The sequence below is a fragment of the Manis javanica genome, chromosome 4 (assembly GCF_040802235.1).
Source record: "Manis javanica isolate MJ-LG chromosome 4, MJ_LKY, whole genome shotgun sequence".
Taxonomy (NCBI): Eukaryota; Metazoa; Chordata; class Mammalia; order Pholidota; family Manidae; genus Manis; species Manis javanica.
Window position 1 is genome coordinate 158,320,783 of NC_133159.1, and position 25,083 is coordinate 158,345,865.

The 25,083-nt window shown below is 40.5% G+C and overlaps 1 protein-coding gene and 1 long non-coding RNA gene across 6 annotated transcripts in view; one reads left to right on the forward strand and one right to left on the reverse strand.

Annotated features, from left to right (window-relative positions):
- NPEPPS (aminopeptidase puromycin sensitive) overlaps positions 1-2,276 on the reverse strand; it is a 99,841-nt gene extending 97,565 nt beyond the window's left edge. For both annotated transcript variants that reach the window (XM_036990856.2, XM_017659294.3), the window contains exon 1: positions 1,867-2,276. In XM_036990856.2, the coding sequence (XP_036846751.1) occupies positions 1,867-2,127 (261 nt within the window). In that variant the 5' untranslated portion in view covers positions 2,128-2,276. The remainder of the gene's footprint in view (positions 1-1,866) is intronic.
- Positions 2,277-2,400: 124 nt separating this feature from the next.
- Positions 2,401-25,083, forward strand: LOC108396463 (uncharacterized). 4 transcript variants are annotated; one of them, XR_012130732.1, is made up of 4 exons: positions 2,401-2,634; positions 20,893-21,042; positions 22,113-22,245; positions 24,848-25,083. It is a non-coding gene; the product is annotated as an uncharacterized lncRNA (long non-coding RNA). The 4 variants fall into 4 exon arrangements; XR_012130731.1 differs by having other exon boundaries at positions 20,893-22,815; XR_005053794.2 differs by having other exon boundaries at positions 20,893-22,245.

A 25,083-nucleotide genomic window follows, 5' to 3' on the forward strand; every position in this document is an offset into this window, starting at 1 on the left:
TTTTCATTTGCACAGTCTGAGAAGAATTTCTGAAAAGAAATGCTTTGATTACTAAAAAAGATTCACTTATTTCCTTGTATCAAATTAACAATTCTCTGCTTAAATCTAGTACCTTACCATGCGCTCTCGCAATGGCCCAAACCAGTCTTCCACATAGTTCTCATCTTTTTGGAAAAGCAAGTAGGACAGGGGTTAGGAGAAGCATGCACTGCTCGTTCTATCCTACCAGTTAAATAAAACTTGTCACTTCCTACTAAAATAATCACTTAAAAATCTTTACGGACAGTTTTTTTTTCTGATATTTTCCTTAAATACGTACACTCTTCAAATTATGAACCCATTATGCCAACTATGAGTTTTTAAATGTTAGCCTGTTCACATAATATGAACTCATTCTTCAGTAGGTCCTTCTTCCCACAGGTTTGCCAAATCACAAGACACACTTGTGTTTACGATCCCTCCCATCTGCCCCCTGCCAATATATATCAAACTCTAGTCACTTGGGCTTAAACAAGTCTGCCAAAGAACGCTCTCAAAACCTAATTTGGACCCAAGATGCACTCATTCTGATTCATATTCTTAATGGAAATTTTTAAAATCACCTTTCACAGGGTTAAGTTTTGCCTTTTGATGCAGCCAGACCTAGAGCCCTCGTGCTTTCACACAAGTACCCCAAATCTGATAGTATACTTTCAAATTCTACACTTTTAGACATATTTTCAATCTGAGTACTCCGCTTTCAAAGACAACTGCCAACTTTCAATTCCTTCGAGCACTAGTCTACATTTCTCTCATTTCACCACTACACTCTGTTTGGTAAGACTGATTTTCGGTAAGGCCTACTGATTTTTCTCCGTGACTGCAGTAGGAAAAGAAATGAAACAAAATATATTTGCCATCATTCTTTTTAAAGATAACTACTAAACAGTTACCATTTTTCATTACAGACTTTATGTAATACGTCATATAACATAGTATCACCAATATCTATTGTTTGGGACCTTTGCTGGGCATCAATACTAATGGTCTCCAAAATCAAACAATACTTCAAATAATGCGGGGGGGGTGAGGGGCGGCGGGAGCATGATTCACCAAAAACTGCAATGAAGAGTAATGGAATATTTTCACCAGTGATATGCTAAATAGCTTCTTTCTTAGGGTACTGCTAAGCAACCAGTGCTGTAGCAATAAATCCACCTGCTTCAAACGCTGCAAAGCTAGGAAGACTAAAGGAAAAACGGAGATGGGGTCCTCCTTCGGCTTCTCTAGGTTAGGAGAGAACAAAGTCACTGCTGCACTGTCACTTGAGGGGAAGGGACAGGGGAGGGGGCGGATCATCTTGGAAACCCAGCCCCTGGGCCGGAGCAGGCGGGGAGAACTCAGCAAGGCTGCCTGGGATTAACATTCTCCTTCTCAACCTCTCCCCGCTTCTAGAATCTCCCCGGCTCTCAGACGCGCGGCGGTCGAGTCCCAGATGACCGCCCCTTCCAATGTGTCCTCCATGGAGCATAGGGAGAACAAGCCAAAGGAACAGAGTCAGGAGGTTGAGACATAGTGTGGACTCCAAAGACCCCTCTGGCCTCCCCCAACACCCTCCAGCCTCTCCCAGAACACCACCAAGCCCGGAAGCGCCGGGGGTCGGGGGGAATGAGCCTCACACAGGTGTGCCGGCCCGGAGGGGCTCCCGCAGCGCTCCCCGCAGCGCGTCCCGGGCCCCAGCGCAGAGCACCCCAGAGCCCCGAAGGGCGCGCCGGTGCCCAGGCCGGCCTCCCCAGCCCCAGGCCCAGGCCCGCCCGCCCCCAGCCCTCGGGCGCGGCCTAACTGCTTGCCCCGCAGCTCGCCCCCGGCGCCCGAGGGTCGCCGTACCTGGGCGGCGGCCTCCAGCTTGCCCTCGAAGGTGAAGTCCAGCAAGTCGGGCTTGAGGCAAAGGCTGTAGTTGATGGGGGAGACATCGGCAGGCAGCCGCTCGAAGGGCCTCTTCTCCGGCATCGCGGCGAGGCCCAGGCTGTGGAGGCGGCGGCGGCGGCGGCGAGAGGAGCGGCTGAGGAGAAGGAGGAGGGGAGGAGGCGGAGGGCCGAGGAAGAGCAGGCGGCGAGCGAGGGAGGGGGCGGCGGCTGCCAGCCACATCCACCGAGCGCGGGCGACCGCCTGAGCAGAGCGACCGGGGCAGCCTGGGGGCGGGGGAGAGACCCGGCCCGAGCGCCAGGGGCCGGGAGGGAGGCAGTGCGGGCGGGCAGGCTGGCGGGCTGGCTGCCTACGGGGAAGGGGGCGGAGGGGAGGGAGGGGAGGAGGGCCGGCAGGGAGGAGGGAAGGAGGCGGTGGCTGCGTGCGCGGCCCTGCCAGCCGAGCGCGGCCCCGCCGCCGGGCGCGCGCGCGCCGGGACAGGGGGCGGGGCGGCGAGGGCGCGGCCGGCGGGGCGGAAGGGTGCGGGGTCGCGGAAGCGAGCTGGCGGCGGGAGGCGGCTCCCCGCGTTGCACCTGTCTGCGCCGCTGGGGCGAATCGGCTGCCAGGGCCGCCCCTGCCGGAAGGAGTCCGGCAGGGTTCTTGAAGAGGAGGGAAAGGCGTCAGGGTCCACGCCTCCCCCGAGTTGTGTTTAGAAACTGAAGCCTGTGCAAGTCCGTCGGTACAGTCAAGGTAAAATGTTAAAATACCGATTCAGAGCAAAACACGAAACTGGATTTTTACCTCCAAGTCAGTGAAAAGCCCTGACCAAAGGCTCTTTGGCAGTAATAATCCCTGTTATTTTAAGTAGCGATTTCAAGGGATGATAGGAAAAATCTTGTAAAATCTTTAGCAATCCAGGTTATTTAAGTCAATAAAATTTGCACCTTTGAGGGAATGAGTTCAAAAGTTAGGAAGATTTTTGTTTTCATGAGTTAATGTTCAAACTATGTTTTCCCTTTTTCGTCTTTGTTTCTGCTTTTGTAAAAGAAACCTTTACCGATTGTCACCTCTTTGAAGGTAAACTAGCTGTGGTTCCCTCAGTTCCGTAGATATTCTGCAAATTGATATGTACATAATTTTTATAAATATATATTATAGATATGTAATGCATATATTTAAATATATGTATTTTAAAGTGTCATGGGTAAGGGGATTTATCTATAATTTCCATATTCCTTTATAGAACCTTCTCATGTAGATCCTCTTAATTTCCAAAACTCAATGCTGAATGTTCTACTGGACCAGCACTGTCCAATAAAAATATAATGGAGGCCAACTACATAAATTTTCTAGTAGCCACATTTTAAAAAAAAAGGAAAAAGGAAACAGATTAAATTGATACACCTTATCAACCCAACATATCAAAAATATATCAACATGCAATCAATATAAAAAATATTAATGATTTTTTTTCATACTAAGGCTCTGAAATTCAGTGTGTATTTTACATTTACAGCACATCTCAGTTCTGACTAGCCACATTTCAGGTGCTCAATAGACCCATGTGACTAGTTGCTTTTTTTTTTTATTATTGACTAGTTGCTTTTTTATTGGGCAGCACAGTCTTAAGACACTGGGCCTGCCTTCTTACCCTCTGAATTCTTCTTCACACCTAGTAGGACAAACTGGAAAAGTGCAATTATTCAAACTAAGATATGAGATGGGCCTTTAGTTACATGGATGTATTTCTACAGAGCCAGAATCTTAATAATACATTAATAATCTAATTAATGATTGAATAATAACGTATTGAATGCTTACTAAAAACTTTATGTACATTGATTCATTTAATTCTTTCAACAACTCTGTTAGGTGGACACCATTATTCCCATCTTATAGATCAGGAAACAGGCATACAAAGATTTAGTAATTTGCCCATGGTCATACAGCTAATAAATGTCAGGAACCAGCTTTTTTCTCTCCTGGAAATTTTTCAGCAACTTCCCTCTTTTTCTAACTCTCCAATTTTGTTTTGTTCTAATAATCCATCTGTATCTCAGCTCCTTAAAGTTATTTTCAAAACCTATGCAAGTTGTATACTTCACTCAAAAAAGCAAGAAAGAAAAAGCTAATCAAGGTCATTCTACAATCAGGCACTTTGTCTTTAGTTTTCAAGCGCTAATCTGAGAGTCTGAAGACATAGTCCCAGTCTGATCACTGACTTCATCTCTGACCTAGAGCAAGTCTTATACTTTCCCTGCTTCAACTTCCCCATTTGTAAAGCAGATAAGTGCATAATGCATGCTTTTCTCAAAGAATAGTATTATTTTACCTGTGGTTAAGGAATTTCTGTGTCCATGCAAGAACCCTTAAGGCTCCCTCTTGTCTGTTAAAGCAAATTTGGTTTATTACCATTTAAGGTTCTCCAAGACTTGTCTTCTTACCCTTTGACATAGATTCTCCAGTTTTAGCAAGCTAGGCTGTTTACCATTTGGCTCTTAGGTTTGCTCATTCTGTCTACTCTACCATTGCTCATGCATTATTGCTGGAGGGACCTCCTCATCCTTTTCACCAAATGTATGCCCCTCCCTTCCTTCAAAACTCGCCTCTTCCAGAAAGTCATCATTAACTTAACTCCACCCAACTCTAACCCTATTCCCATCAGCTCCCACTTACTGACTTTTGCTGATATATTTGTATTTGTTCTGTTATTCTGTAATTGTATTTTCTGTTTGTTGTATATGAGTATATTTTCAAGATGTACTACTTATTCCCTTATAATTGTCAGGACTAATCCCTACACAAAGTCCATCCAAACTGGTATTGACTCAACTAACGACTGACCAAAGAATATTTTACCCAGTCTGTAATCTTTCCTTTATGTACATGTGTATCCCACAGAGAATCTATGTGAACCTTAGAGGTCACCTTCTTTTATAAAATCATAGAAGTGCTCTAAAAAAATTAAATACCAATTACCAGAGCCATAAACTTCATGACAACAGTAATTGTGACCCTGCTGAGGAAAAAAGGGGAAAACCTTGCTTGACCCCATCCTTAGTCCCATGGCCCTGCAGCAAGTCAAGAGTGAACCCAGACCTGCTACCTACAATTTGGGATAGGGGAATAGAAGGTAGCATATAGTTCCCATAAGGAAGAATGACTAACAATCTAACATATGCTCTAGGCAGGCTTCTCTGGAATAACTGAAATGAAGAACACAAGGGCTCTTGGAAATTCCTATCCTGTCCATGGTGCTTCAGGAGGAGCAGGGAAGCCAGGAATGTCTCAAGGTCATTAGCCCAACTTCTTGCAGATTTCTAGGCTTCTTTGGTTAACAAAGCCCTTAAAAATCCATAAATGAAAAACCTATGCAAGTTGCATATGTCAATAAAAAGTTAAAGCTAATCAAGATCATTCTAATATTAGGCACTTTCATCTTTAGTTTTCAAGCACTAGTCTGAGAGTCTGAGGACATAGTCCCAATCTGATCACTGACTTCATTTATGACCTAGAGCAAGTCTTATACTTTCCCTATTTCAGCTTCACCATTTATAAAGCAGGTAAGTGCCTAATATATGCTTTTCTTAAAGAATAGTATTTTACCTGTGGTTTAGGAATTTCTGAAAATATGTCTGTCATGTTTTTAAAATCAGAACAGTCTTCATAGGGGGACTATATTTAGCCTCCCTGACTTAGAAAATGTGGCCTTCAGTGTTGTGGGAATTATAACTTTAATTCCACTAATAAGAGTCTTACCTGCAGAAGATGGTGAAGGGGTTCCACCAACTAGGGACACAAAAGTTGGCAAGCAATCCATAGGAAGCTGATACTATGAGATCCCAGACTTGACTCTTTTCTATAACTTAAGATGGCTGTTGGAATGACCATTGGAAATGTGGGAAGTAGATAGAATGTTGCCTACTCACCTGTATTCCTCATGAAAGGCAAGTAGATTAATTCCATATGCTTTAAAATGTGCACTATACTGGTGGACAATAACTATACTTAACAGGTGATATATATATAATGCATGTAATGTATTTAAGGGGGGCAATATGACATTAAATAAATCCAAATCCAGCCAGAGAATGGTTGGAAAGAGTTTTATTTCTCTTGGTATCTTTCCATCAGGAAATTGAAAAAGTTATACATTTCCACCTGCTTATTTCCTTTCTAGACCCCTCTTTTTTTCCCCCCCAGTATTTCTGCTTCCTTTTTTCACAAACCACTACTCTCCTGCAGGATTATTTACCACTCCCAAGTGACTGGCAACTACATGACTAAACCCAAGCACTTTGTTGGTGATCTTCAAACTGGGATGAGTCCTTTTAGCTGCATCCTCTTAGGAAGGGTTAACCACTCTCTAATATGAGTTAGGGAATAAAGCCAGTACCTCTGTGCAGGCAAGAATGCATATGTCCTTGTGCACCCCTATGTTTATCACAGCACTATTTACAATAGCTAAGATATGGAAGCAACCTAAATGTCCATCAGTAGATGAATGGATAAAGAAAATGTAGTACACAATGGAGTATTATTCAGCCATAAGAAGAAAACAAATCCTACCATTTGCAACAACATGGATGGAGCTAGAGGGTATTATGCTCAGTGAAATAAGCCAGGCGGAGAAAGACAAGGACCAAATGATTTCACTCATCTGTGGAGTATAACAACAAAGCAAAACCGATCAAACAAAACAGCAGCAGACTCACAGAACCCAGTAATGGACTAGCGGTTACCAAAGGAAAAGGGGTTGGGGAGGGTGGGTGGGAAGAGAGGAATAAGGGGATTAAGGAGTATTATGATTAGCACACATAATATAGGGGGGGAGCACAGGAAAGGCCGTATAGCACAGAGAAGACAAGTAGTGACTCGATAGCATCTTACTATGCTGATGGACAGTGACTGTATTGGGAGGTGTGTGGGGGACTTGATAATATGGGTGAATGTAGTGACTACAACATTGCTCATGTGAAACCTGAGCATAAGATTGTACAATGATACCTTAATAAAAAAATTGAAAATGTCTGTATCTGATGCATTGGTCTCTAGAACACCGCTACATTTCTTGTGGAATCCCAAGTCTCTTAAGGTTACAGTATTCTGGAGCTGGCATGCTGGAATTGACTTAGCAATGATGCCTTGACCTGACAACCATAAAAATAAGTGAGGGCTCGGGTTGAACCTGACCAAGTCAAGTAGCCAAGAGGATTAGAAGTCTCAGAAGCTTGGTAACAGATAGCCTCAGTTTCTCCACCCTTGGCTCTATTTCTGTTTGTTTTTTAAATCCCTAACAAGAATTTAGATCAGAATTTAGATCAGAATATCAATACCTGATCCCTTGCCTAGCACAGAGAATAATCTCAACCTCTGTCCAGCGCTAGGTTAGGGGTGGGTTGAAGAAAAGATACCCAAGACATTAAGCCCCACCAATCTGGTGGAATCAGGGGTGTAATCCTTTTATGAGAGCAATTTGCCTTGGAGTTTTAGCCATGATCTTAAATAACTGAGGATGAAAATCTGCTTCCAGCCTCTGTACAGAATTTGTATTAGAGTTAAGAGTAATGAACACATAAAAAGTGCAGGGGGAGCTAGAAATTGGCTTGTGGTCTCCTTATGCACAGGACTGGACTGATAGTCATCTTGTCCTCAGTAAACAAATAATGCCAGGTCAGAAAGACTGTAAGGTAAGCAAGCATGTAGGCCCCTTTCATTTCCAGATATTCTGCAGTTTCTAGGAAAATAGTCTCAGTATGAAGGCTAGCCTGTACGATCTGGTACTTTTTTTTTTTTTTTAATAAAATCTAGATGGTAGCATCTCTGTATTGTGAGTTGACTTCAAGAAGAATCCAAAGAGACAATAAGCAATTCAAACTGCTCAGATTCTTTAGTCCTGGGAAGCTGTACCAGCAGATTTCTAGATATGGTCTATTTTAGTTCAAAGTGCAATCACACTGTATAAAATACACATTCACTGAGAATGAGGCATAGCACAAATACCCTAGGGACCTGATGTCAGGAATTAGGGCAGGCCAAAAAAAAAAAAGACTAAACTCTTAGGCAACAAGGCACAATTCAAACATTCAAGAGAGATTTATATTTTTAATGCCCCAAACATACATTAACTACAAAGTGAAGGCCACAGATTTTAGAAACTCTGCATCAGGAAACCCTGAACTCTTGCTGGGCCCTATCTTGAGGTGCCTCGGTACCAAGAGATGGCAAAATATGACATCTTTGTTTAGTCTTATGTATGTTTCCTAATATGAATCATTTCTGTTTTATCTCAGTTTAAGAGGATATTGATATGTGGAGGGGAGGATAACAGAATCAAAGGAATTGAACAGGTGGAAGGGAGTAAAAGGAGTCACTATTTTACAGAAAGTACCATTCTTACTGTCTGATGGGGTAAATCACTTTCTTTATAAGCCCACTTTTATTTTTCCCCTAAATTAGAACACTGTATAATTCTATCCGGGTTGAGTTCAGACTTGAAGTTTACAAACTGTGGTCCTGAAAGCAGATGCATGTTTCATCCTCCTGAATAAGGAATTAAAATCATAAAACTTTAAGACCTTTATTTTCCAAAACTTTTCCCCCTTATGGTAAAGGGACAGAGAAGCCCAATATGTGGTGTTACAAACACTAGGATTAAGCTTAAATGTTAAGGATAGGCAATGTAAAGTGGAAATGAGTTGTTTTTACTTTTTTTAATTATGATTGTTGTTATAGGGGGCTTCAAATAAAGGGATCACAAACTGACACGGGAGACAGGTGCAGCAATTGCCCAAGGTTAACTGCAAAGCAGTGATTAAAGCCATGATGAGAATTTCTGACTCTCAGTTCTGTCTCTTTTCCAAATATCCTTGCTATGGCAGATAACTGTCAGAGTACAAGTACCTAAGCATAAAGGAGACCACATGCCCTAGATTGTACAGGACAGTCCTGATTTCACATCTTCTCTACTGTTATAGTCATGTAACTGTCCTGGAAATTCCAATATTCAGGTATTTGAGTTTAGAGAAAAAGAATTGTGTTCCTTGGGAGTCAAGGCAAAGCACGCACATGATGGTGTCAAGGCCAGGTAACAGGAAGGAGACAGAAAGATCTGATTGCTAGAATAACTAGGCAGCTCAAATGAGATAATAGAATCCTGTGCTGTGGGAGCATAAGGTGTTGCTGAAAAGAAGGCTCTCTCCACAAGTGCTTTAAACAAACAGAGCAACGTTGCTGTTTTCAGCCCACCTTTGAAGTACTAGTACTCTAGCCTCCATTAGAAGCAGGTTTCCACTTTGGAGATCGATATAGTATAACAAGTCCTATAAAGCAGAACAGTGGAGGTGATCCTTTACTGAAAGGGGTGTGGGGATAAGTTCATTAGAAAAGAATGTCTTCATGCAGCAGGTTTGAAGTCCTCAAATTGCTTTACAGAATCAGGTCTGTTCGTTCCTCACTAGGAACAGCAAACCTAACAAGAGAAACAAGTTCTCTAGGTTCATAAATCCATATGGTTAATCCTAGGCTCTTAGCCCATACACGAACAAACCCGAGACGTCCAGTTGGAGTACACTCTTTATTTAGTACAACTAATCCATTACCACTCTAAATAATTGGAAGTACATTTAAATGCTTTCCATAGTGTTTTTCAGTATGAAAAAGAAAGTAGAAATCCATGGAGCAGAAGAAAAGTTCAATTTTTCTTCCTTTACCATGATCATTGCCTACCTAGTAATTCCATGTAGTAACCTTAAAGGAATTCTCCACAGGCAGGTTGGGCCTCTTGTTCTGCAGAGTATATGCCAAGTAACTCTCCCCAGTACAAGGGTTGCCAGGTAAAGTATAGGACATCTCATTAAATTTGAATTTCAGATAAACAAGAAATTGTTTCCTAGTGTAAATATGTCTCAAATATTTCATGGGACATGCTTATACTAAAAATGTGCAGTATTTGAGGAGAATACTTACACCAAAAACTATTTATTATTTATCTGAAATTCAAATTTAACTGAACATCCCATATTTTTGTTTGCTAAATCTGGCAACTTCACCTTCAGATTTTGAAGAAAGCAACCAATGGCCTTTGAACTGTTTGATTTTATAAAAGGAAATTTAAAAATAGCTTTTGTGTTTGCGAAAATCATTTTCTTGAAAGTCAATGGGCAGTTGATACACATCAACAGAGTCTGTTTAGATTTTAGGCTATGAAACCCCTGAAAGGATTCTGACTTTTCTAATTTTCATATGCTCCAGGGTATTAATCTGAGTAGAAAACAGCATAAGTTAATATCAACTGGCTCCATAAACTTGTCTCTCCAAATATGTCGAATACTTTAAATACTTTTTCTGAGATTAAATACCCATATTCAAAACAGGGTGGTGATTGTACCATAGTTTATAAGAGAAATTGCTTTGAGAGATGTTGGCAAGGTTTGTAGAGTAGTAGCTAAATGCTGATCTGCCACACTGAGAAACCAGTGATGGTTTTGATTTCTTTCTCTCACCACTGTTACTATGTTAATATACTTTAAGCATTTCCACTCACCTGCAAATGATGCAGACAGACATAATAGACCTGATTCTGTCACTCCTGAAGATATCAAAGCTTGATCATTTTAATAGGGGAAGAATAAAACCACTGTGAAGAATAATTATTCATAGGATTTTAATGAAGGACTATCCCAAGAGAATCTCACATTTTACCATAACTCAGAAGAGGGAAATCTTTTCCATAATTATTAATTTGGTTCTTTAGAAAAGTCATCTCTTCACTTGCTTATTAATCATATATTGAATGCCTAGTGTATGCTACTCATGTGTGTATAAACTTGGATTGAAGTCTAATTTACACAGAATAAAACAGACAAATCTTAAATGTTCAGGTCAATGCCTATTGACAATTGTAACCACTGTGTAACTACCACCCAAAACAAGATACAGAATCTTTTCATCATCCCAGAAAGTTTCCTCATGGCCCTTTTCTGTCAATCCCCACCCCTGTCCCTTCACCCAAACAACTAACTTTCTAATTTCGATCACCATAAATTTGTTTTGCCTGTTCTTGTATTTCATATCAATGGAATAATTCAATATGTGTTTGGTGTGTGTGTATGTGTGGTTTCTTTTATATAACGTAATGTTTTTGATCTACACATGTGAATATCAGTAGTTCATTCCTTCATGTTGCTGAGTAGTCTTGTAGAACTATGCTGCAATTTATTTATCCATTCCCTTATTCATAGATACTGGGTTATTTCCAGTTTAAGGCTGTTATAACTAAGACAACCTATAAGCATTCTTGTACAATTTTATAGATATATGTCATGTGTACATACTTAAGAAAGGAATTCCTGTATATAGTAAATGTATATTTAAACTTCTAAGAAATGGCCAAACAATTCTCCAACATGGTGGCACCATGTAAATTCCAACCAGCAAGATATGAGAGTTCTAGTTTTTTTCACATTTTCAACCAACATTTGGTGATTCCAGTCTTTTTAAAAAATCTCTTCTGGTATATGCAAAATGGCATCTCCCTATGGTTTTAATTTGCATTTTCCTGATGATTACTGATGTTGAGCATTGTTACAAGTTGGGTTCTCTTGGAAGCAGACTATAAAAGGGAAATTAGTCAGTGGGAGGTTTTTTGGGGAGTGCATTTGAGTGCAAACACCTCTGAAAAAGAAGAGACAAAAGCATGACTGGGCAGAGGAAGAAGCTGATATGTGATGTGGTCTCAGAGGCCTCAGCCAACCCTAGGGAGAGCTCTGAAACTGGGATGATCCTTCAAAAATGTTCTGAATTTGGGCAAAAGGCCAAATTGTTTATCAGCTATTAGATGCAGGCCACTGTGAGAAGAGGGAGTGACCTTAGGGAAGTCAGGGCTCTTTAGATGAGGCAATCACTAAAGTGGACTGACAGCTGAAGGCTGTCTCCTGGCAGCCTTTTCAGTAGCTGAGGAATAAGTCTTTTTTTCCAAAAGGAGATTCTGGGTGGTACGTAGCACTAACTACAAGCACCTTTTCACAGCTTATTGGCCATTTGTGTCTCTTTTTTTGTGAGGTGTCTGTTCAAGCCAGACACCCATTTTTTTCATTGTGTAGTTCATATTTTTTTTTGTTGATTTATAGGTATTCCTTATATTATCTGGATATGAATCCTTGGTCAAGTATATACACTATGAATATTTTTTCCCAGTCTGTCATTTTTCTACTTCTTTTCTTAGTGGTATCATTTGATGAGTAGAAAATTTTGATGAAGTCTAATTTTTCAATTTTTGCTTTTATAGTTAGTGCTTTTTGTGTCCTGCCAAGAAATCTTTGCCTCATTCAAGGTTGCTGAGATAATCTTCAATATTTTTTCTAGAAGTTGTGTGATTCTTGTGCTGATTACTTCAAAACATAAAGTTAAAAAATAAAGTTTATTGTGAGGGGATTTCTGGTTATAAAAGTATTGCTTGATCAATGTAGGGAATTCAAAAAATTTAGATGAGTACTAAGAAAAGAAATAAATAATTCCAGAAATACCACTGTTAACATTTGGTATACTGCCTTCCTTGTTTTTTTCCTGTGCACATATACGTGGCACATACACATATACCCACGCACTTACTATGTTGGGATCATAATACATTTTTCTTAATATGTTATTCAAGTATTCACTTTATTAAATATTCCTCTGTACAATTTAATGACTATAGATATATGTTAACTTATTTAATGCATTAACTTACAAATTAGTTAACTTATCAACTCATTTCCTATTCTTGGGTATTTAGAGTATTTCTAATTATTTTTGCTGTTTTAAATAGAATCCATATAAAGCCTAGCTGATAGATAGCCCAAGCAAAGATTTTAAAGAAACATCATTCCAACATATAAAAAGAAAAAAAACTGTCAAAGAGAAAGAGTAAGAGGGTGAGAAGGAAGAAGAGAAGAAAGAGGGAACATGAGAAAAAAAGAAAAGTAAAATAAATCTTTACTTTCTCAAGATAAAGCCAAAAGAAGATTAGATTAACAGGACATAGCAAAACTTATCAAAATCCTCTCTTCTCCCGCTTTCCCTTAATACCTCACACGTAAGATGATTGTTCGAGGCTTCTTTCCCAACTAGCGCCTCTCTCCAGCTTCTTCCCTTCCTTTTCCCATCATCTTTCTCTTCCCATCTGAAGGGTTCTGATAAAATTATTCTCACCTTTCTTGTAAATATCTGCCTCTTTCAATGCAAATTAAATTAAAACTCTATCTCATTTTCTGTGGGACCTAAGCCCCTTGTTTTACTGATCTAGAGGCAAAACATCCTTCTTGCCTTGTGGGAGAGAGGAAGGTTATGAAAACTAGTACTTACTATATTTGTTCCTATCATATAAAGAACTTATGCAAATGAACTTATAGATAGATATATCTTTTCCCCCATACCTGTGACTGTTTCCTTAAGCTAAATATCTAAAAGTAAAATCCTGGATCAAAATGTGCAAATTTAAGGCCCTTAATGCACATTGTCAAACCAACTTCCATATATGTACCAATTTATACTCCTTCAGTAATACATGAGAACATCTGCTTTCACACCCTACAGTGTTATTAGCTTAGTTTTCATTTAATCTTTGTCAGTTTGGTAGGTAAAAGTGGTATCTCACTGATCTTTATTTCACATTTCTTTTGATTCCTGGTTAGGAAGAATTTTTCTCAGACTGGCCGCTTTTATTGCTTTGGTGAATTGTTTATACTAGGGTGCACTGTGTACTATGTATTCTTTTACTTATTCCCCCAAGATCATATGAAACAGATGTTATTATTCCCATTTTGGACAACTGAGAAATGCCTGGATTATGACTTGCTTGGGATCTCAGTGGCTGGTAGTTGGCAGAGCCAGTGTAAAAACCCAGGTCAGCCTGACTCAGGACAGATGCTCTGTCCTCCACAGCACTTGGTCTTCCCATGATCCTTTTCTGCAAACTCCAGGACTGATGTAATTTAGCCCAAAGAATTGCTGGAACATGTCAAGACTAGAGCTTGAGTTCCCATTTAGCTCTTCCCTAACAGATGATGCATACCTTGGCCCACTCAAGAGCAGATGAGTTTTCATCACTCATTATTTGCTCTTGATGGTTATCAGAATCTCCTGGCTTTCCAACAGTGCCACCCAAATCTTTTGTTCGTTTCTAGAACTTCTTAATGCCTTAGTTTCATCTGGAAATTGGGCACTGGACTAGATAATCTTTAAAGTTCTTTCTAGCTCTTAAATTATATTTTCCTACTAATTCTCTGTGGGAAAATGTACTATGCTCCAACCATCAGCTTTGGCTAATAAGAGCTACACATAACAGTTTATGAAGTTTAGGAAATTCTTCTTAAGAATCCTTTTTGCTTTCTCATTTGCTTTTCTGTCCTTACTGTGCTTTTCCCTCAATATATGCATTATTTTCTTTTTTTCTTTATTAAAGCATCATTCCCTCCATTGCAGTCACTGTCTATCAAAGTAGTAAGATGTTATATAGAGTCATTAGTTGTACTCTCTGTGCTGTACTACCATCCCAGTGACCAATCCATGTTGTGGTTGCAAATTATAGTGCCTCTTAGTCCCCTTCTCCCTCCCCACCCACCCTCCCCAGCTCTTCCCCTTTGGTAACCACTAGTCCCTTCTCAGTGTCTATGAGTATACTGCTTTTTTTGATCTTTCTGTTTTGCTTTGTTCTTATACTCCCCAAATGGGTGATATCATTTAGTATTTGTCTTTCTTCACCTGACTTATTTCACTGAGCATAATACCTTCTAGCTTCATCCATATTGTTGCAAATGGCAGAATTTCTTTTCTTTTATGGCTGAATAATATTCCATTGTGTATATGTACCACATCTTCCTTATCCATTCATCTACTGATGGACATTTAGGTTGCTTCCATGTCTTGGTTATTGTAAATACTGCAGCAGTAAACATAGGGGTGCATATATCTTTTTGAATCAAGGATCTTGTTTTCTGTGGGTAAATTCCTAGGAGTAGAATTACTGGGTCGAATGGTATTTCTATTTTTAGTTTTTTGGGGAACCTCCAAGTTGCTTTCCACAGTGGTTGAACCAATTTACATTCCCACAAACAGTGCAGGTTTCCCTTTCTCCACATCGTTGCCAGCATTTGTTGTTTTTTCTCTTTTGGAAAATGACCATCCTAACTGGTGTGAGGTGACATGCATTATTTTCCAGAGGGTCGCTCCCTCCCTTTCTCCCTCTCTGTTCCCTGGATTTGGGTATTTTTCCTCCCCCGATTTTGTTTCTATGGTCACAGTCTGTGTGTTTCTACTTTCACCCTTTATCTTTCTCTAGATTCTTTACTGTTCTCTTTGCATCCATTCTCTATATTCATCTCTGTAGAAGCTACAAGATAGTTGTAAAACCTACAACATAGATAATAGCTTACTTTTTACAGACTGAACTGGATTATGTCTTCTGTGGTGTGCAGGTTTATTCGGTGAAAATGAAAATCAAAGGTAAATTCTGAGGAAGGCATCATAGACTCATTTGCAGGAACTGATAGAAACTCTGTACAGCATTTGCTGTAGGTTGGCACATCACATTGAACCAAGCATTGCTAATGAGGGACATTATATTGACCATATATCATGTAATGTTATGGAACATAGTATGTGTTGTAATATCTTTATATCTTTTATTATGTATTTTTCACCTGTTACCAGATTTTATGGCCACTTGGAGCCCATCAATGGATTTTTTTCGTTACTTTTTGTTTCTCTTTCGGTTATCCGTATTTCTTCCTAAGTATGGTCTTCATTAAAACTGGCCCTTGTTTTAATGACTCAGCTTTAAAGATAGAACCAAATGCTTAAGTGGAGTCTATTGAGAACCAGAAGTTGTAGAACAGTTGAATTCTATTTTCGCTCCTCTAGGGTTCTGTCAATGGCCAGAATTTCTGTCCTAATTAAGAAGGGGAAGTTATGCAAGAGAGGCCCCTTAACAAAACTCAGAATCCATTAAAAAAAAAAAAAACCTAATCAGCCAGGGTGCTTTTACTTTTCTGAAACAGTCTGATAAATTACTGAAAACAATAAAAGACATCTCTATAGAATACAATTTCCTGAAGCCTGTAAATGTTTATCTATTATTCCTTTCTTTCCTTTTTCACAATATAATTGAGAGACAAGAATTTATTATTCCCACCACACAAATGAGAAACTGGATGTACAGATCGGTTGTAAATTTCCAAAGCTCATGGTAAGTTGGACCAGGTCTATCAGTGACTGAGTCTCTCATCCAGGGCTTTTCATCCTACAAGAAGCTGTCTGGTTGTTGTAGAGGATGTGGCTTGCTTATTCATTATTCTTGGAGAATGAACCCCTCTCTTCCTTTCTCCCTACCTCCTACCTCAAAGAAAAAAAAATGTCCATAATACCCTCACTTTATTAAATGAGTAAGAGAAAAAATAAAGAATCCATAGTGGCCTGCCACCTGGAATGGCTCAGGTGATAGCTGTGGTCACTGGTGATTTCAGTGATTCTGTTCTCCCCACCACCAGCTGTCATCACAATTTACAAAGAAGCTGCCAAGAAAAACCAGGAATTAACATTTCACAGGAATTAACATTTCCCCCCACAATTATGGATCTTGGAACTTTTCCTGACCCTCTTTGCCCTCTCATTCTTTCATTCCCCCACCATGCCAGATAAACGGCAAGGTATTTGAAATTACCTGCAGTTGAAGAACTCAGCACTCATGAAAGTGCCTCCCTTTTGCCAGAAATCCTTACTGAGACTGTTATTATTTCTTTCCCTAATCTGAATTGTTTTTTAAAACTCCAAACCCCCAGGGACAAACTCCTTACTTGCACTTTCTCTTTCCCTTTCTCCTCTTGCCCTCTCACACTCCAAACAATACACTCACATCTCTAGCTATTGAGACACTTATCACACTGTAGGTAACTAGCAATTAAAGTGCTTATCTTCACCTCTAAAGCATGTGACTTATTTACCTTGGACAGTAACACAGCACAGTGCCTGGCCCATTGTTGGGACTCAATAAATGTTGAATAGAAAATAGAATTTCCTAAATTGACCTCAGGCACCTTCTGGATTTCATCATGTGATCAGTTGCAGGGAAAATTAGACTGACTAAGCCAACTGTTCCCTTCCTGTCTGGGGAGACCCACCCAGAGACCAGAACAGGGAGGCCGCACCTCTGCAGAGGGAGAGGGACTGACTGATGTCCCCCTCGGCCTGTGATTCCACCCCACATTTTTTCCTCTACCTCTGGCTAAGGCAGTTCTGAAACTTGTTTTTTCCAGACACTTTTGTGGGGCAGAGCTGCTCACAGAGTAGGCTGTAGGCTAGATAGGGATAGGGTAGAGACCAGAGCCTCAATTGTTATCCGGAATCACTAAGAAAGTTAGGTTAGAATTTGCTAGAACCCTAATCTCCCAAGAGAGGTGTCTGTCTGCATGGGTTCAGAGCTTAATCTCTAGACACCTGCCATCTAGGTTCAAATAGTAGGTGTGCAATTTTTAAACTGTGTAACCTTGGAAGTCACTTCACCACCCTATAGCTCAATGTCCTCACCCATGAAGTAGGTATAATAATGGTACCTGCGTCATAAGGTTTTTCAAAGGATAGCTTCATACATGTTAGTGCTCAAGATTGTTATTACTAAGGAGGATGGCTTTGGATGGTGGTAAGTGTACTATACTGAGGTTTGTACATGCAAATGCAGGGCTGGGGCAGAGGTAAGTAGTTGGACAGTAGAGTGACTTTATCCAAATGAATGAGAAGAATTTGGAGTTCAGAGTTGGGGAACAATCAGAGAAGAAAAAAAGGAGGAGAAATGAGGGAGAAGGGAAATTTTAAAAATGATCTCAAACTCCCAATAGCATAATCGGGAGATTTCTATTAAGAACAGGTATATTTAATTCAAAATTGCTTAGGTTGCTGAGATTTTAACCACCACTAAAGCAAAATAGTACAACTCCTTGGAGAACAATTTGTCACAATCTATCAAAATAAAAATGTACATGTCTTTTGACCCTTCAATTCTATTTCCACAAATTCATTGTACTTTGGTACTTGCAAGCTGACTCATGGCCTTTTTGTAATACCAAAAGTTTAGAAACCACCTCAGTGTCCATCACATAGTATGTCTATGTGATGGAATACTATATAGCCATTAAAAAGATCACGACAAGGTTATACACCTTATTTTTTGAATAATAGTCAAGCTGAAGAAGAGAATTCTATTGTACACAGGAGGAAAGCACCAAGAGCCCATGGGAAGAGCCATGTCAAAGTCCAAGCCAGACTCTACATCCTAAAAGAATATAAAGGCATCCTATTTGGAGTGGCTGGTGGGGGTAATGAGGGTTGGGCATCACAAAGCCTTCCACAGACTTGCAGGAAGGGAAGATCAGCATGACAGCAGGTGGGGAATTAGCAAGACGGAAGGATCTTAGTGATTTCTTTAAAAACAGCTGGTGTTTGTGGCTTCCATACAGAAATCCATAGTTATGTGGTACCTGGGTGGGTCTGGTGGGTTTGCTTAATGGACAAGGGGCAGATTAGAGAGAAGTAGTAAAGGAGCAGGAAGATGGAGCTAAGAAAATGAGGCTGAGGAGTTGTGGGTGGATAGTCACAGTTATGTAGGTTTTTAACTAGGTTTTCAACTGAACTCAAAAGATATTGATTACAAGATCTATATCAACAAAGAGAGGGTCCTCATTGTCCTTTAAACATTTTTTAAAATCCATAACTTTGATGATGATCTGGCTGGGAAAAATAATTGAATAGATGATAGAAACAAGATTTAAAATCATCTTGACAGATTGGAAGGTGCCAAAATCAACAAGATGAAATTTGACAGGGACAAAGTGAAGACCTATATTTAGTTAAAAAATTTTTAAATCAATAGTATAGGAAGGAGTGGGACTGGCTCGACAGCATTTTATGTGAAAAATAAAATGTTGCCAAGGATTTTATTTTTAGGACTCACCAACCCCAAAGCAGTCACAATTTCATGAAGACATGATGTCAGACCAAGAGAGATAATAGTCTCACAGTATTTTGAACTGACCAGTTCTGGGTGCCCCACATTAAAAAATATATTGAAGAACTATTATACTCTGAGTAAAAGATAAGGTTGGAAAAGGACTCAGTAATTTCACCAGGTAAGGAAGACTTGGTGGAGTTTAGAGATGTTAAATGTGGGAAGAGAAGACTAGGGTAGATAAATAATAGTTGTCCTTGAATAGCTTATTTTGTCAAGTAGGCTAAAAATATGAAATTGCCAAAATTCAACCATTTTGATCTACAAATGGCAATTTCATTTGGTTCAACCTCATAGAAGAGGATGTAGGGTCTTAGTGATGCTGCAGAGGGCAAACAAGAATCACTGGGTAAAAAGGGAGCAAACTCTGAGGAAAGCATCCTGGAGAATGTACTAACCATCTGAAGAATGTATTAACCATTCTGCCTCCAGTTTCCAGCCTGCTTCTCTAATCTGCAGCTCTGTCCTTGGACTGCAACATCCAGTGGGATCTCCAACTTCCAGGCAGCCCTATAACCTTCAGACCAGCCGGGCCCCACACTGAATTTGCTTGAGCCAATTCCTTAACCTATCCTGTTGCTAGTTTCCTCCTAACAGGGGTTTTATACTATGAATTTTTGCACGGAAACAAAGACTCCTTAGCTTGTCTTAAGTTAAGGGGAGACTCAACCAGAACAGGTTTTTCCTCTAATGGCAACCTAAAGTTTTACATGTCTTACTGTCCTGCATTTATACTTGTGTCATTTAATTTGTGTAAATGTGTAGAATCTAATCACATCCTAGATTGCTTAAATGTGTAATTCTTCAAAATCTAATGTATCTTTATGCTTTTAACTTCAAACCTGGATGTAATGGCCAGCATATTCTTATGCTCAGTATTTAATTGTGAAATTTAAGTATAAGGACAAGAAACATGACCTGTATACCCATGGGAAGAAAAAAAAAGAGGAAAGCAAATATTACATCAATACAGGAAGGAATTTGTCACAATGTCACAATCAGGTGCTCGAGAGTAGAATGAGCTGCCTTACAAAGTTCTAGAAGCCAGAAACATGTCTCTTGAATCCATATATCCCCAGTTATTAGAGCAGCATCTATAGATTCACTTAATATTCATTCATTTAGTGGTGTTTTTATTATAAAAAGCTAAAATCATGAAGTTGTTATGTATGTAATTTTAGTCAAATACTAATTAAAACTAATGTCTTTACTAAGTATGATGCTCATTGATATTTTCTTGACTATTTTATTCATTTTTTTTAAATGGAAGTCATGATCTAGGTTCTCAAATTAACTTGGGTTCCCAGCCCTTTGACTGACTGTGGTTTTAGAGGTATTTTGCCCCGGGATTTCCTCTTCCTGGACTTACACCAGCCTTATTCTGAAAAACACTGAAATGCATGGTCAAGAGCAGGGATTTAAAGGGAAGGTATGAGAACCTATTAGAAGCCATGAGCCTTCTTGGCAGAAAGATGCATATATGCACAAAATTGGCATTTAATTTCAGCAGCTCCCTGGACTGGCTAAAGTCCTGTGCATCATAGGTTATGAGAAAGTTCCTTCTAACTCAGTAATCCTACTTTTCTGAGAAATATTAAGAAGTAGTCTAAGAGTATCTAAGAGTCATCCACAAGGAGAGAACAAAATTGAAAGGGAGCTACAGATAAAAAAACAAAGAATCCAAGGAAAATTCTGAGCTGGCACAGCCAGGACAAATAAGTACATGTGAAAGATAAAGGAATGAGGAGCAAAATAAATACTGACTAAGGGATAGGAGGAAGGGAAAGGTGCGGCACTACTGGGCCAGGATTTTAGGTCTACTGATCTGATACTCTCTTCAGACTGTGGTTGGCTGTTTGGGGTTCCACCCCTGGAAGCTTTCTCTTTCCCTCCCTGTGGCTCACTTTCCCTTCCTTTCCTTTAGGCAGCCTTTATGGAAACTCTGAAGCTCTTTCTCTCTTTTCTTCCAGATGGGGAACTCTGGCAGAAAGAATGTTCTGGCCTGTGTGGAATAACTCTGTCTCTGCCAAAGGATAAACCTAAAATCTGCTTTCTTGGAAACCAGCTAATGTCTTTAGGGAGCATGACCTTAAGGATTTGGACCTTCAAATAAAAGGGAGGTAAAATGATAGTTTTCAGAGTCTACTGGTACAGTGATTCACAAGAATATTAGTATCTGAACAGCAAGAAATGATTTAAAAATGGAATCTCCTGTGCCTGAGATCTAATCTCATGCAGACTACTACATAGGTCTTCTTTGAATCTTAGATAACTTATACAATGTTTTCAACAACCTATGAAGGAGGCAACAAACATATCTCACATTTCTACAGGACAGATAGTGAACGGTACACATATGACCCACTGTATAACCATGATACAATTGACTTCCTATTGAACCTTCAGGAATAGAGGGTTATAAGAACTTCTGTGAAGTCCAGAGAGCCCAGAACATTCCTACAGTCCATAAGGAACTAGGCCAAGGAAAAGAATGGAATTTGGGGTGGGGTTAAGAAACCTGAATTATGTCCCTAGATAGGTCTTTGACTCATTATGTGAAAATGGCCAGTCACTTCCTGGCTCAATGTTCCAGTCCTCATCTCCTTTCTCCAGAGCCCCTTCCCCTGCCCCTGTCCAATTAAAATAAAACAATGATTTTTTTCTTTTTTAAGAAAGTTAAGCACAATTTTTTCTATAAAGCAGTCTGGAAAATAGCCAATCTCAGTGTAGCAATGTGAAACGATTTTGTTCATTTTATAACTAATGTAACCTCCTGGGTGGTGCATAAAGCCATGAGGACTGTAAACTTCTTATTTGTTCTTGGGCTCCCCGGATGGGGATGAAGAACTATGTGGTCTGCTTTTCTCTTTGGTCTCTACTGTCTTCTGGGGTGACACTGTTGTGTTGCTAACAAAGGCCTCTGGAGAGACATTTGGGAGATAACTGGGTAACACCCAACTAGGTCAGGGAGTGAGTCAGGGCTCAAGGACTTGATACCAACCTCTCCCACTCATGCCAGGAAACCTCTGGGGTGAGACAGAGAGGAGAGTGGAGGGACGGGCCTCACGGCTGCCTGCCCTAAAGCCTCTGGCTTGTAGTTTGATCCTGGCTTGTTCTGCAGCTGTAACGTGTCTCCGGACACGCAAGCCCTAACACATTTTCCCTCCCCCTTTCCCAAACTTCTGCTCAGCTTCAGTAACAGATGGCATGTTCCACCCCAGGAGTGACTGTAGGAGAAATGAGAGGAAAGGGGACGGACAGAACCAGGTGGAGATGTGGTGCTTCAGGATATAGTGGGGCAAACAGAGACCTTTGTCTAGGAGGTGAGTGGAAAGTAGACGTTGAGCTCATCTCCAAGGAAACCAGGGCAGAAGAGCGCTGTGGCTGGACTCTGCTGAGTCCAGCACTGAGCACCGAGGCTGAGGAGTGCCAAGCAGCACCAGTCTGGAAACTGCAAGATTCAAGAGCAAAATGGCACAATGTCACGTTTCCTGTTTGAAGGTGCTCAGCTCTTGCAAAGCCATCTTTCTTTCCTCAACACCATTCCCAGTTTGTGGCAATTCTTTGAATAAATCCTCCAGTGCAAAAACAGTTTTACGCACCTACTGTCTACCAGTCACATATATCCATATATGATTTCATTTAGTGCTCACAGTGGTCCTACAAGGTTTTATTATTTTCATTTCATAGATGGGTGTGCTGAGTCTCAGAAGAGTTAAGTAATTTGCCCATAGAGTTTGGAAGTAGGGGAGCCAGGTGTATCTGTTGTTGCCAAAGCCCCCGTGGATTCCACTCTAAAAAGCTACCTTTGATGTGAAGTCAGATCAAATTAAAATGATGTCAAAATGGTAAGACTTGTCAAGCCTTCCAAGAAGCAATAAGGAGAGGACCAGGTAAGGAACAGTGAGCGGAGATCTCTAAATCTCTGAATGTGGGTATTTACAAATCCTGAAATCGTTGGCTTTGCTAGGCTTCCCTGCAGTCTGAGATCCCAGTGCAGCCGTGGTACCCTCTAGTGGACATTTCCCAGATTCACACAGCTTCCCTGGCTCCAGTGCCCAAGAGCTGGGAGGGAAGCCTTCACCCAGACACTGGAGAGGGTCCCAAAGAACGGTCATCTGGAAGATACAAGTTTATGTGTCAGAGTCCATGGTGGGTAGAGAAGAAATGCAGACTGGGGGTGGGGTGTGTGTGCTGAGCACTTGGTTCACGGGGCCCCAAGGGGAGTTCTTGTCAGTATATAAATGTGCTCAGGGAGGGCATTGTGTATTAATAGGAGCTCAATACACATCACATGTGACTGTAGGCTTTTAGGGCTCTAGAGTGGATTTTTTTAATAGGGAAAATTAGTGATCAGAGATATGAAGTACCTTGTCTAAGGCCACAGGGTAAATTGATGTCAACAATGGTAGGACTGGAAATTTTGTCTCCTGCCTCCCAACCCAGAGGACTTCCCACTGCATCACACTCCCTTAATTGTGGGTTGATTGATTTTAGCCATAAACTGGTGTTGCATATAAGGATATGAAGTTGTAGGTAAAATTAGGGAATTGTTTTTGCTTTTTTCTGCCCACAATCTATATACTTTATCCTTTCATTCACCACATTTATAGAGTGCCTAGTATTGCCAAATACTACTCTAGGCATTGTTTTCCAAGTTTGTGGATCCTTTTAAAAGGGACTCCAGCACATGAGACCAGGCTCTCAGGCTCCTGCCCCATGCCTACAGCCCTCCAGGCACCCCTGGGCTGCCTTCCTCAAGTCCCCAGAGCTAATATGCCAGATTTATTTTGGTCTCCTTCCTCCTACAGAGGTAATCCCTGGGAATGGAAGTGGGTTAGAAACAGATTACTCTGATCCAGGGCCTTTTTCCTCCCCTCCCTGAATGTGGTGCAAGGGGAGAGGGAAATCACAAATAGCCTGAAGTTCCCTTTCAGGATTATTGCTTGATTTAGCCAGCAAGAAGAGGCTAGGGATTAATTCTAGACCTACCATGAACAGTGGAATGCATGGGCTTCTTTTCTGGCTGAACCAGATGAGCAATATCTCTTTCTAGACATACCTTCTAAAACAAGGAGTCTGAGGCAGGCAGGAAAAGGTCTTTGTGTTTAGCAGCAGGGATGAGTAGAAGGATCATGAGAAAAAAGAGCAGCTAGTAGAAGAAAGCTGTGCAGCATGGAATTAGGGAATCACATTGGAGCTTGGAAACAACCTGCATTTGGGTGGTCTTAGCTTCAACAGAGGTGAGAACTGCTCCCTAGGGGAAGAAAGCTAACACACAGGGCTTCTTGAGGATTTTCAGTTCATATCCAGGCTCTCTTGCTTTAGGGGCACTGCACTGGAGTGGACTTGGGGTGGGATGTTATTCTGTGTCCAGCACAAAGAGCAGTTACATTTACCAGGACTCTTCTAGGCTCTGTATGATAGCTCTTCCAGGTCTATCACAGGGCTTGGAAGCAGTAGCCATAACTAACCAGTGTGGGAAAACTCATTTAATGAGTTATTAACAATTTTGTGAGTTAGGTATTTAATTACCCCTTCCTATAGGTGAGGAAAAGAAGTGGCATTAATATGTAACCTCAGGCATTGTAGCATTCTCAGCCAGTGTGTGGGAGCCATAGAAAGTCAACTCCAGGATGGGAAAAGCAACACCACTAACATTGTGAGCTAAGGGTCAGTTGAGAACATTTCTTAGAAAGTCAGAATTCCTGGTTTCTTCTATGTCACCTTATCTTCGACAGTTTACATTTGCTTTTCATGCCTTCGCTCAAGGTGGGGAAGTACAATGTAAATACATGGCAAGCCTATTACTTGCCTCAATCCAAGGATCATACTGTTTTTTGTAATTGATGAACATATTGCAATCAGATTCTTCCAATTCTCCAGAAGGATTTTCCTGGTTCAAATCAACTGTACTTCTCCCAGATGTAGGTTATCAAGTAGAAGTTCTGATCTTGGATGTTATCTATGAGGAGGAAGAAAAAAATGCAAGTGCATGCCCCGCTGTTCATGAGATATCCCGTCCTCTTTGGCTCCATTTAGAAATTTCATCAGGACAAGGGATTCCAGGAATCCCCTGCACTTGGAGAAACAGGACATCAACTTTGCCCTCTACCTTATCATATTTCATCTGGGATTCTACTCATCTGTTTATTGAATAA